Source organism: Ziziphus jujuba, chromosome 4, assembly GCF_031755915.1.
Source record: "Ziziphus jujuba cultivar Dongzao chromosome 4, ASM3175591v1".
In the NCBI taxonomy this organism is placed as follows: Eukaryota; Viridiplantae; Streptophyta; class Magnoliopsida; order Rosales; family Rhamnaceae; genus Ziziphus; species Ziziphus jujuba.
The window spans coordinates 3,517,923-3,530,913 of record NC_083382.1 but is presented as its reverse complement, the minus strand read 5'-3'; the positions used below and the strand labels follow the sequence as shown (position 1 = coordinate 3,530,913).

The following is a 12,991-nucleotide window of genomic DNA, read 5'->3' as shown; positions in this document are numbered from 1 at the left end:
CCTAGTTGGTAATCCACAGCAGATAGTTGATTTACCAAGCTCTGGAACTCACTGGTATGCTCGGCTACAGAAGTTCCACTCTGTAATTTTAGATTTACCAATCGCTTAAGCAACAGGGCTTTGTTCCGAGCAGTCTTGGCCTGGTACATGTCCTCCAATTTTGTCCAGAGGCCATATGCATCCGTTTCCTTCGCTACATGATGGAAGACACTGTGGTCGATCCATTACCTGATCTGACCGATCGTTTTCTTGTTTAATTTCTTCCATTCTGCTACTTTGCTGGGATCGGGATTTTCTCCTTTAGCTTCTATAGGGTCAAACAGATCCTTACAATTGAGGAGATCTTCCATCCGAGGTCTCCAAAGTGTATAATTTGTGGCAGTGAGCTTAACCATAGCTCCCGAAGATGATTCTTCCATTGACATTATGGCTTGACCAAAAATGGAGCTGAATTTGGCAAAACGGAGTTAACCGTTGCGTCCGGAACGGCCGAAAATGGTGGACTTGACTCTTCCGGGGTCAAAATATAATTACCAGAAATTTTGGGGCAAAACTGTAATTTCACAAAATTTCTGGGTCAACCTGCAAATACAGAACCTTCAGGTGTCAAACTGTAATTTCCAATAATTCAGGGGCTGTTCTGTAATTTCAGAAAACTACAAGGGTCAATCTGTAATTTCTAATAATTCAGGGGCTGTTCCGTAATTTCAGAAAATATTGATGACGTGGCAGATGGTGCTGACGTGTCCACACGTGGCAGATGATGTGGCTGACGATGTGTCGGCTGACGTGGCAGGGGTGCGCTGACGTGGTCGTGTTCAACCTCCAGACGGCGCGTGCGGCGCGTGAGGCGCGTGAATTGTTGCAGAAAAATTCAGGCGGCGCGTGCGGGCGCGTGAGACGGTGTCTTTCTCTCCGGTGAACTTGTGTGTCTTCTTCTCGTCGGGTACTTTCACCTGGTATTGTCAAATTAATTATTTGAGCAACTTTTCAAAATACCAACTTGAAGAACAGTGGCTCTGTTTCTTCAAATTTTGAACCCAAGCTCTCAACCTGGAGCTCTGATACCACTTGTTGTGGTTCTCTGACCACGTTAGAGAAGAAATATGAGAAGAAAAATAAAAAGAATTCTATTAATCTCTTAGAAATAGAATACAAAAAATAAAAATTTCTCTCAAGGAGGATTCTCACGTGGAACCTCTCTCTACACTCTCCAATTCTCGCTGGAATTGCTCACTCTTCTCTCAAGCTCTCTCTGGAACTTAAACACTCTCTCTCTCGGAGTTTTCTCTCAATATTCCTCACTTGGGATAATATTGAGCTTGCTCACTTGGCTTGTTTTGCATGCAACGGGAAGGAGCCTATTTATAGGCTTACAAGGTCGGTTGCATGGCCACAATCTTCAACAGCTTAGCCCACAATTGTTGATCAATCCATTTTCGGTGCAGCAATGACCATTGTCAAAATTGGTGACTGTGGTTGGTGCGGCTAGACTTCACAATTGATTGGGGTACATACTTTAAAGTTATTATTATATGGTCCCCTAGGTTACATACTTTTGAAAGGAAATAAATTTAGCTAAGTCTGTGGTTGATATGTTTCAAAAAAACTAAAAAAAAAGAAAAAAGAAGAAGAAGTTGTGGTTGATATAATGGAACAGATGTCAAAAGTAGAAGGGAGAAGTACAATATATTTTTTAAACATGGAGATATACAAATATATATGTTGATATAATCAATATATATTTTGACCGACTGAAGAGTTAAGTAATTGTTAATTTCACTGTTGTTCGAGTACCTTATAAATGGTGTCATGGAGATGGGATATCTCATCTATTTCAATTCCTCAAACTTTGAATTCGAATCCCACTTGGTCACCAAATGTTAAGCACTAATCCAATAATTTATAAAAGATAATCTGTTAATATAGATTGGATATTAATGTTGTGTCTTTTAATGGCTAACAATTCTGCCTCTTCAATTTGCTTACTCTTTAACATATTAATATTCCTTTTTATTAACATATTAATATTCCTTTTTATCAGCAATCTCTGTTTGCAAAACTTTTCTTATTTATTTATTTTTTTCCCCTCTTTTTTCTATTATTATTTTTTTATTTTTTTAATTAAGGTTTGATTATAAAAATATCGATATACAAGTCCTTTGGCTGATGGCTGAATTTTGTATTCATTCTTATTCTTTTTTCAGTATTTTTTCATGCAAGTTTCACTTTCAAAACTGGAGCATGATAGATAATTAGAAACATAGATAAGTTTTGTCACTCTTGTGGCATCGTAGCTTGGTGAATTGAAAAAGTCAATTGAAATTAAGAGAAAAAAACATCCAAGAACAGAAAAAAATAAAAATAAAAAATCAGAACTTCAAACAGAAGCTTCATTTCCTTCAGTGCATGCACAGACATATATCTTTTAAAGCAGCACTTCCAATGCTTCTATGCTGCTCCGAATGAGTTAAAACACTGAGTTTCACTTTGTCAAATCCTGTGTGGCATATACACAATTTTAAAAGGACCTCAAATGACAAACTATTCTTCTTATTAATTTTTTTTTTCAAATTTATTATATACATATATATATATATATATTAAAGTTTATTAATTATTTTAGATTTTTAGGCATCCCCATACCTATTTCCAAAATTTGGATCCTTATGTGTTGTATCCCCATATTCTAGATTTGGGGAATAAAAGGATCGGACTCCCAGGTATGTATCTGCATCCGTATCCGAGTCCAAGCAAATTAGGTCACAGTCGTCCTTTTAAATTGGTGGCATCATGAGTTTGTGTAACTTGGCACGTCTGATGAATAACTGTGTCTATAACCTTTGACCACTCATTATTATTGAATGTTGTTCTTGAAACATACATTTCTAACCAATGATTAGTCATATTTCTTACTCTGCAGGTTAATGCTTCATCTTAGGTATATGCTTCAACTTGTATCAGTGAATTGGTACATTTAGGAGAAAACAAATATGGCTTTGGTGGAATCTGGAAGGATTGAAGGTTTCCTTCCTTCCAACTTATCTACTAACCCGCTCATTGGTGGTCATCTGACATATTTGTCTGAATGCACCAAAAGCTCAGTAATGCCTTCATCTTTAACTTACCTTCATATTTATTAATAATTCAAGCTGATTATGAAAAGATTATTCAGAAATAAAATTTGATGAAAACTATTTACATATTGACAATAAAAAAAAATGTTAAATTAATGTTCACTCATCTTTTTTTGCTCATTAGTTAGCTTGAATAGCCTAAACTTGATAAAATGCTACAAATTTATTAATTTATTTATTTTTTGTAGGTTCACATTCAAAACATAAGCATAGGGCAAAACATCAAAAAGATAAATACTCATAAATGCAAAAGGTAACAAACACATGTAAATTTTTACCTTAATTGTTATGGTTTTGTGGATTATTGTTATGGAGACCTTGGAGGAGAAAACAAGAATGGCTTTGGTGGAATCTGGATTGATTGGAGGTCTCCTTCTAGCATATCTACTACTTTGCTCATTTGTGGTCGTTCTGATGGATTTGTCTGAATGCACCAAAAGCCCACCATTACCATCTTCCTTGCCATTTCTTTTTCTTCCTCTGTTGTGGTTTCCAAAAATCTTAAATCTTTACCCAATTCTATATCCTCATAAACCCAATATGGTAAGTATATTTCAATCTTATCTGACACTTTTGGATCAACATTTTTTCTTCCTCCAACCATTCTAAGAACTAACATTCCATAACTATAACATCAGATTTATGTGATACTCCACCAAAATTCCTACTGAATACTTCTGGTGCTATGTATCTATCCTGCGGTTCCTCTTGTGCCTGTCACCGAGACAATACTTTCCTTGTTCAGCCATAATTTAGCTAAACCAAAATCAGAGATTTTCGGACAAAAATCTTTATCCAAAAGAATGTTTTGAGGCTTTATGTCAAAATGCAAAATCCTTGTGTTACAACCACGATGCAAGTATTCTAGTCCACGTGCAATGCCAAGAGCAATTTCGTACATTGTTTTCCATTCCAGACAACTAGCGGCATTCGACGATTCTTGGTTAAATATGAATTTATCAAGTGATCCGTTGGGCATGTAATCATAAATCAAGGCTTTCTTAGTCCCCTCATAACAAAATCCAAGAAGTGTGACAATATTAACATGAGAAGTTCTACCTATACTTGCAACTTCGTTGATAAATTCTTGTCCATCACATTCAGACTCTTTTAGGACTTTTACTGCAACAAGATGACCATCAGTTAGTGTTCCTTTGTATACACAACCATATCCTCCTTTCCCTATTGAGTTTGCAAATGAATTTGTCATTTTCTTGATCTGTGAATAACTATATCGCTTTGGAGCAAATGAAGCATAATTGCTTATAAATGCCTCCACATCAAAGTCCTCTGTTTTGTCTTTATTCCAAAAGACCATAGCTTTACTTAATACATATTTTCTCTTTTGGATATAAAAAATCACCACAGAAATTATTAAAAATCCAAGCACAGCCACTGAAATGCCTACATTCAAAAAAATTATTGAACTTGTATTATTATATACATGTTTCACAGGAGCAAAGAAATAAAAAGAACAAACTATATAGAGACATTTTACCTATGGCCCAATTAAGCTTCAAAGGCGATTCAACAACTGCGAAAAATAGGTAAAAATAAAAGTGAGCTCATCAAGGAAAACCAACATTTCATACCTCTTATCTTCACAAGGGTTTCTCTAAATTGTGTATTTTGTTAATTTTCCTATTTGTAAAATGTGTTGGCTCGTATTTACGCATATAACTCCAATTTCCTTTGAAGAAAAGAAAAAGAATAATAATAATAATAATAATAATAATAATAATAATAATAATAATTAGAAATAAAAGTGAGCTCATCAAGGAAAACCAACATTTCATACCTCTCATCTTCACAAGGGTTTCTCTAAATTGTGTATTTTGTTAATTTTCCTATTTGTAAAATGTGTTGGCTAGTATTTACACATATAACTCCAATTTCCTTTGAAGAAAAGAAAAAGAAGAAGAATAATAATAATTAAAAAAGACCATAATATTTTCTTTCTTACCAGTTTTTCTCCAAACCTAATCTTAACGTAGCATGGAGTCAAAATGTTGATCATGAATTCATATATGATATTTGCTATATTCTAAGGGCAAGCTTTTTTTTTCACTGTTATAAAAGTAAGTCAATAGTTGACCAAAAGAAAACGATGCCTAAATTCCATAAACAGTTTCTGAGTCACTGAACCAAACAATGCCTTATTGCATTACTTTATATGCTTTTTTGTCCCAAGGTAAACTGGTAAAGTATGAAGTTATTTTTTTAAAACAGTAAAAAGTTATTTTTAAAGTAAAAACAGTAAAAGAAAACAAACCCAAAATTAAGGAGATTGAACATGTTCTGTAAAAAAATTTTCTTAAGCAAGCAACACAACAAGATTGAACTCCTGCTGTATCTCTAATTTCAGGATTATTTATTGAAATTGTTGTTTTCAAAAGCAGAGAAAGCAGAGTAAATTGATTTCGGTTCGTCGACCAGGATATTATGAAGTCCGTCATCAGATTATTTTTCTGGAACAAAAAAAGAAAAAAAAAAAAAAACAAAAAAGAGAAGAAAGAAAATAAATAAATCAAAGAAGAACAAACCTTGGTTTCGAAAGCAAACAAATCCACTAGAAACAGGGTTGTAACCGCACCTTCCTTTAGTCCTTTCACAAGCATCACAAAGAGTATTATTTGCATCCCACTTCAAACCAAACCCAGAACTCACAGCCTTTATCAGCTTACCCTTTAATGAAGAAGTATCATTCTGTAAAATCGTAGCTTCTGATTGAAAAACTCGAACCACCACACTATCCTTGCAATTTCCTTTGATACCTTTAACAACTGCGGTTGCATTTTGCAAGTTCTTATGTGATATAGAATCTGTTAAGAAGTAATTTACTGTCTCTCTTCCAGATATGCTGCATTCGAAGAAGCTGAGCGTATTATTATCACCAACTTTGATTTTGTCTTTACAATCATAAAACAGCTTCATATTTTCAGTACCCAAAGTATAATTGAAGAAGCTGAACATATCATCATCCAAGGTGGCGTTATGGAGCTCTGTTTGGGGACAAACATTGTTCCAGTAATCGGCCCTTACAAGCTTGAGCTTATGCTTGACAGCGTCGATATCGAGGACTCGGTAATCTTGGGAAGAGATTTTGATGTGAAGGACTTGGTTTATGCAGTTCAGCTGGAACTTCGGATGGCCACAGTAATCCGGTCGAGTCTTTTCCGATCCCCAGAAGGGATAACCAATATCCCGGATAGTTCCACACTGGATGAGTCTGCCGCAGTTGTGGTATTTTTGGTCAGCAGCACAGAAAGGTATTGATTGGCCATGGATGAAGATTATCAGAAAGATGATGTTTAGGGAGAGGAAATGCATTTTCCAGAGAGAAGAAAGCTGAGTAGAAAGTACTTTTTTTTTTTTTTGGGTAAATAAGCTGAGTAGAAAGTACTTGGAATACAGATGGGAATCACTTTTAATTATATATATATATATATATATATATTTGTTTTATATTTTTTTTAGAAAAGATGAATAGTGTGTAAGAAATGTGAAATCAAGATTTTTCTACGAAGAAATAGTTGAACTAGATAGAAAGGTTAAAATCTTTGTTTCAAATGTACTCGCACAACAATTATTAGTTTCTCGAATAAAGAATCCAAATTTAAATTCTCAGACCCAATATCTAACAACAAAACATAGTTGTTGTACACTTGTTTTCTAATGTACACGATTCATTATATCAATTATTATTCCCATTTAAGTTACACTACTTTCAACCAATGTCAAGATTTATCCTTTTTTTTTTTTTGTCTTTTTTCTTCATTAAGCTTCATATTTTAGATAAATCTCCATCCCTTAATTTGATTTTTTTCTATCATTATGGAGTGAGCTCGCCTTATATTTTTTTACAGTTTTATGGGTGAAAGTGAAATAGGGTTGATTTTCTAAGTACGTCCAGGTAGATAGATATATCATAATTCTTGGTCTTTTAAAATGAAAATTTAAATTAGAATGCAAATAAACAACAAAACAGCCAATCGACATTTTCAATTGGTTGAAGAAAACTCTAAAGGACACCTAGACACCATATATATAGCTCACTAAAGCCTACTGAATTTCATCTTCAAATTCACATTTTCGATCCTCTGTGTGCAAAGCTAATATAATAATGAGCACCTTTTAAACCTTTTGCATCAAATTGAGCAAACATTATAGTTCGCGCCAAATCTAAGACTCTGAAGTTCATAGAAGCTCTTCAATCCAAGTATGTATAACAAAACTTTAAATTTGCACCTTCCAAATTTAGAAGATTTTGTTTCTTATTACAATCTGGGGATGGAGAATTCTTATCTAGTTGAGATCTGAACTTTAAACCTAAAAATATATTTTAGTTATGAATAATTGTGTATAGAAGATGTTGAATGTAAATGTGGAAGATATAGATAACTTTTTTTCACATATAGCGACTGTTTTCGGACTCACATGAGAGTGTCCCCTCCAATAAATGAAGTGTTGTTTGTTTGTTTGTTTGTTTTTTTTAATAATTAATTGAGTTAGAGGGCATTGATAAATAGATTGAAGAATCTTATAATTATTTCTATGTACTGTCATTGATTGGGTACACACGTACAAGTAATATGGGCCATCTTAAGCCACAAGGCACAAAGGCCTATGCCTATGGCCATAAAAAATATTTTCCCTATATATTATATATTCACTAAATAAAATATAATTATTAAATTATTTTAAAAACATAAAAAGTTTGACTAGAAATTCAAATTATTTCTAATTGATTTTATAGTTATTTTTTATTATTTTTATTAAAAAAAATCAATCAAGTGTAATTAAAACTCTTTGTATTATCTTTCTATAATTCATTGGATTTTATAAGTAAAATAAGAGACAAAACATGTTAAATACCGTTTTTTGTTTATGCACCAGTTTATGCATTTTTTTTTCTCTTACTCTCTTTCTTTTTTCCTTTTTCATTCATCTTTTATATTTGTTTAATCTAAATATTCAATCTACATAATTTGTCATTCAACCCAAAAGGTCCCAAAATAAAACACGTAAGTTTGTTATTTGTTATTTATTTTAATAAATTTATGTTCATTTTCATAATTTTTTTTATTATAGTCTATGAATTTATTATTGTAATTATTCACTAATTATTTTTTACTGTTCATGTTTCTCTAGTTTGTGTTTTTGGTTTTTCTTTATATCTTTTATTTATTTATTTTTTTTGACTAAGTCGATTAGATTTTAGTTTTACATGGTTTTTCAATTTGGGCCAATAATTCTTCTGGATGCTCATTCTATTAATCTAAATAAAAACTTCACACGCAACTATTAGTGTCAAAGTCAAATTATAAAGTATCATCAAATTGAAATTACAAACAAGACATAAATTGGATTTTATTATTATATTATTTTTAAGCATTTTAATATTTTCTATTATTTGAATATAAATACATCCCTTAGAAAATATAATTTTGAAAAATATTATTTTAGATATGCAAGACGTGTGGGAAAAAAGTAAATGTAGAAGAATTTATTCAATCTCAAAAAAATGCACTTGATAGGTTTGTTGCTTGATAAAAATTATCTAAAAAAAATGTTTAAATCTTGAAAACTTTTTAAACATGAAATGTTATTTGACATTTATGGAATGTTATTGGATATTGATGGTTTAGATTTAGTTTTAGAACTAAAAATTAAAAAAAATAAATAAATTCGGAATTAAGTATAGCATTTTAGATACTAAATTTTATAAAAAAAATTATTTTTTCAATACATGGATGATTTATAAAATACTACTAGAAATATCCATTAACTTTTGCATAAAATTTTTTTTTCAAATTTGAGATTAATAAAATCTTATTTACACTCAATTATGTTTCAAAAAAATTAAATATTTTAACAGTTTCATCAATTAAAAAATATTTATTTTCAAAACTTGAATATAAAAATTTAATTAAAAACTTTAATCTTCAAAAGTTAAAAAATTAAATTTTATATAAAAAATTAATTTTGAAAAACTAATATTTAATTAAGATTTTTCTTTTTTTTTCTTTTTTTTTTTTTGGGGGGGACCTAGGACCGCAAAAATGGTTGAGACTGCCCTGCAAGTAATTATTAACAAATATGGCCCCCAAGTTTATGTGCTGATGGAAAGAAAAAAATTTAGCCAAAGTTTTAGATTGATAAAATAAAACAGATGTCCTTTTTTTTTTTTAACGGTTAATAATGAAACAGATGTCAAAAGCAGAATGGATAAGTACAGATGTTATGATGAATTAATGACCGATTGGGAAGATGGATTGAGGTTAATAAATTATTGCCTTAGATTGATTTTTATTTTTATTTTTTATGTCTTTTTGACACAGTTAAATTGAAAAAAATTTAGAAGTACAGTGTAGAAGGTAAAGTTGGGGTAAATAATTAGTAGTATATTTCCATCAAGTACTTTTGAACGGTGTCATAAAGGTAGAACATCTCAACTCATCTCTTTCATTTAAAAAACATAATAGATTGGACTTTATTATTGTCTTCACGGATAACCACCCTGTTTCTTCAATTTGCTGGCTCTTCGACATATTAATGTTTCGTTCTATGAGAAATCTCTGTTTTGCACAACCCCTCTTTTCTGTATCACTTTTTAAGGGTCTGATTATAAAAAATTACTGCTATTTTTTTTTTTTTTTTTGTTTTCATGGTTTTATTCAAAAGGTTCATTGATAGAGAATTAGAAACATGTAGAAAATTGGGCAAATATTGAAAAAGAGAAAACTAATTAGTGCAATTGTAATTAGTACTATGCCTATATATATATATATATATATATAAACATTAATTGTTATGATTTTGTGGATCGCTGAGGAGACCTTGGGGGAGAAAACAAAAATGGCTTTGGTGGAATCTGGATGGATTGAAGGTCTCCTTCTAGCATATCTACTACTTTACTCATTTGAGGTCGCTCTGATGGAGTTGTCTGAATGCACCAAAAGCTCACCATTACCATCTTCCTTGCCATTTCTTTTTCTTCCTCTGTTGCAACTTTTGAAATTCTTAAATCTCTACCTAATTCTAGATCTTCATAAATGCAAGAAGGAAAGTATATTTCACTTGTGTTGTGCACTCTAGCATCAATATTCTTTCGTCCTCTAACCAATTCTAGAACCAACATTCCGTAACTATAAACATCAGATTTATGAGACACTCCACCGAAATTTCTACTAAATACTTCCGGTGCTATATATCCTGCAGTTCCTCTTGCACCAATCATTGATACGATACTTTCCTTGTTTAGCCATAGTTTTGCTAAACCAAAATCAGATATTTTTGGACAAAAATCTTTATCCAAAAGAATGTTTTGAGGCTTTATACCAAAATGCAAAATCCTCGTGTTACAACCACGATGCAGGTATTCTAATCCTCGTGCAATGCCCAGAGCAATTTCGTACAACATTTTCCATTCTAGACAACGAGCTGTATTCGAAAATTCTTGATTAAATATGAATTTATCAAGGGACCCATTAGACATGTAATCATAAATCAAGGCTCTCTTGGTCCTCTCATAACAGAATCCGAGAAGAGTGACTATATTAACATGAGAAGTCCTACCCATACTAGCAACTTCGTTGATAAATTCTTCTCCATCACTTTTGGACTCTTTTAGGACTTTTACTGCAACAAGATGACCATCGGGTAGTTTTCCTTTGTAAACACAACCATATCCTCCTTTCCCTATTAATTCTGCAGATGAGTGTGCCATTTTCTTGATCTGTGAATAACCATATCGCTTTGGAGCAAATGAAGCATAATTGCTTATAAATGCCTCCGCATTAAAGCCGTCCGTTTTGTCTTTATTCCGAAATACCGTAACTTTACTTGATACATATTTTCTCTTATGGATACAAAAAATCAGCACAAAAATTATTAAAAATCCAAGCACAGCCACCAAAGTGCCTACATTCAAAAAAATTATTTAACTTGTGTTATAATATGCGTTTCATCGGAGCATAGTAAGAATAAGAACATAGACACATTTTTACCTATAGCCCAATTATGCCTCAAAGGAGATTTAACCACTGCAAAAAATAGGCAAAAATAAAAAGTAAGTTCATATAAAGAAAATCAACATTTCATACCTCTTATTCTAGCTAGTACCACAGCGTTTCTCTTACACATATAACTCAAATCTCGTTCTGAAGAAGAGATTAATAATAGAAGATCATAACGTTTTGTCTTTCTAACCAGTCTTTCTCCAAACATGATCAATGATGAATGTAGCACGGAGACAAACTGTGGATAATGAATTGATAATTGATATTTGCTGAATGATGAATGTAGCACGGAGACAAACTGTGGATAATGAATTCATAATTGATATTTGCTGAAGTTTTATTTTCCAAGGGTAAGCTGTTGAGCTGTATATATATATATTTTTTTTAACTATTATATAAAGTAAAGTAAATATTTGATTTAAAGTAAACGAGGCCTAAATTCCAAAAACAGTTTTTGAGTTACGTAGCCAAACAATGCCTGTAGTTGATGTACTTTCTGGTTCCAAGGGCAAAGTACAAAGTTATTTTTGACAATAGTAATAACTAAATATGATAGAAAACAAAACCCAAAATTAAGGAGATTGAACATGTTTTACATAAAATATTATCGTCAAGCAAGCAACATAACCAGATTGAATACCTGCTGGATCTCTAATTCAGGGATTATACATTGAAAATATTGTTTTCAATAACAGAGAAAACAGAGTAAACTGATTTCGCTTCATCGAAGAGAATACTATGAAGTTCTTCATCAGATTATTTTTCTTGGAAATAAAAAGGACAGAGTCACACAGAGAAAAAGAAAAGAAGAAGAGCAAACCTTGTTTTGGATAGCAGACAAATTCACCAGAAACAAGGTTGTGACCACACCGTCCTTTAGTCCTTTCACAAGCATCACAAAGAGTATTATTTGCATCCCACTTCAAATCAAACCCATAACTCACAGTCTTTATCAGCTTCTCCTTTAATGAAGAAGTATCATCTTGTAAAATCTTAGCTTCTGATCGAAAAACTCGAACCACCACACTTTCCTTGCAATTTCCATCAAAACTTGTATATACTGCGGTACCATTTGGCAAGTTCTTCTGTGGTGTGGATTCTGATAAGAAGTAATTTACTGTCTGTCTTCCAGATATGCTGCAATTGAAGAAGCTAAGCCTGCCGATTTTGACTTTGCACTCATACAACAGTGTCATATCTTCGGTATCCGAAGTATAATTGAAGAAGCTGACCATGTCATCCAAGGTGGTGTTATGGAGCTCTGTTGGGGACAAACATTGTTCCGGTAATCCTTCCTGACGAGCTTGAGCTCATGTTTGAGGACGTCGATATCAAGGACTCGGTAATCCTGGGAAGAGATTGTGATGTAAAGGACACGATTTATGCAGTTCAGCTGGAACTTTGGATGGCCACAGTAATCTGGTCGAGAGTGTCCCAATCCCCAAAGGGGATAACCAATATCCCGGATGGTTCCACATTCAATGAGTCTGCCGCAGTTATGGTATTTTTGGTCTCAGCACAGAAAGATATTGATTGGCCATGGATGAAGATTATCAGAAAGATGATGTTCGGGAAGAAAAAATGAATTTTTGAAAGAGAAGAAAGGTAACTAGAAAAAAAAGGGTATTGTTTCTGTACACTTAAAATATGAATGGGAATCATTTTAAAGAAGAGTAAACGAATAAGAATAATAGTTAAAAAAGACCATAACATTGTCTTTCTGACCAGTTTTTCTCCGAAAATAATCGATATTGATGACAATAGCATAGAGCCAAAATGGCTTCCAGGCTAGCTTTATTATTATTATTACAAAAGTAAGTGAATATTTTTAAG

The 12,991-nt window shown here is 32.3% G+C and overlaps 1 protein-coding gene and 1 pseudogene across 1 annotated transcript; both read right to left on the bottom strand.

Moving 5' to 3' along the window:
* Window positions 1–3,281: 3,281 nt before the first annotated feature.
* LOC107423118 (LEAF RUST 10 DISEASE-RESISTANCE LOCUS RECEPTOR-LIKE PROTEIN KINASE-like 2.4) lies at window positions 3,282–6,551 on the bottom strand (annotated as a pseudogene).
* A 3,397-nt stretch (window positions 6,552–9,948) lies between these two features.
* On the bottom strand, window positions 9,949–10,899 carry LOC125422136 (PR5-like receptor kinase). The gene has a single exon (XM_048472603.2). The coding sequence runs from the start codon at window positions 10,864–10,866 to the stop codon at window positions 9,949–9,951; it is 918 nt and encodes a 305-aa protein (XP_048328560.2). The 5' UTR covers window positions 10,867–10,899.
* Window positions 10,900–12,991: the final 2,092 nt, after the last annotated feature.

Excerpts from the sequence above, each read along its gene's own strand:
- LOC125422136 (XM_048472603.2), bottom strand. The coding sequence starts at position 10,866 with ATGGCACACTCATCTGCAGAATTAATAGGGAAAGGAGGATATGGTTGT.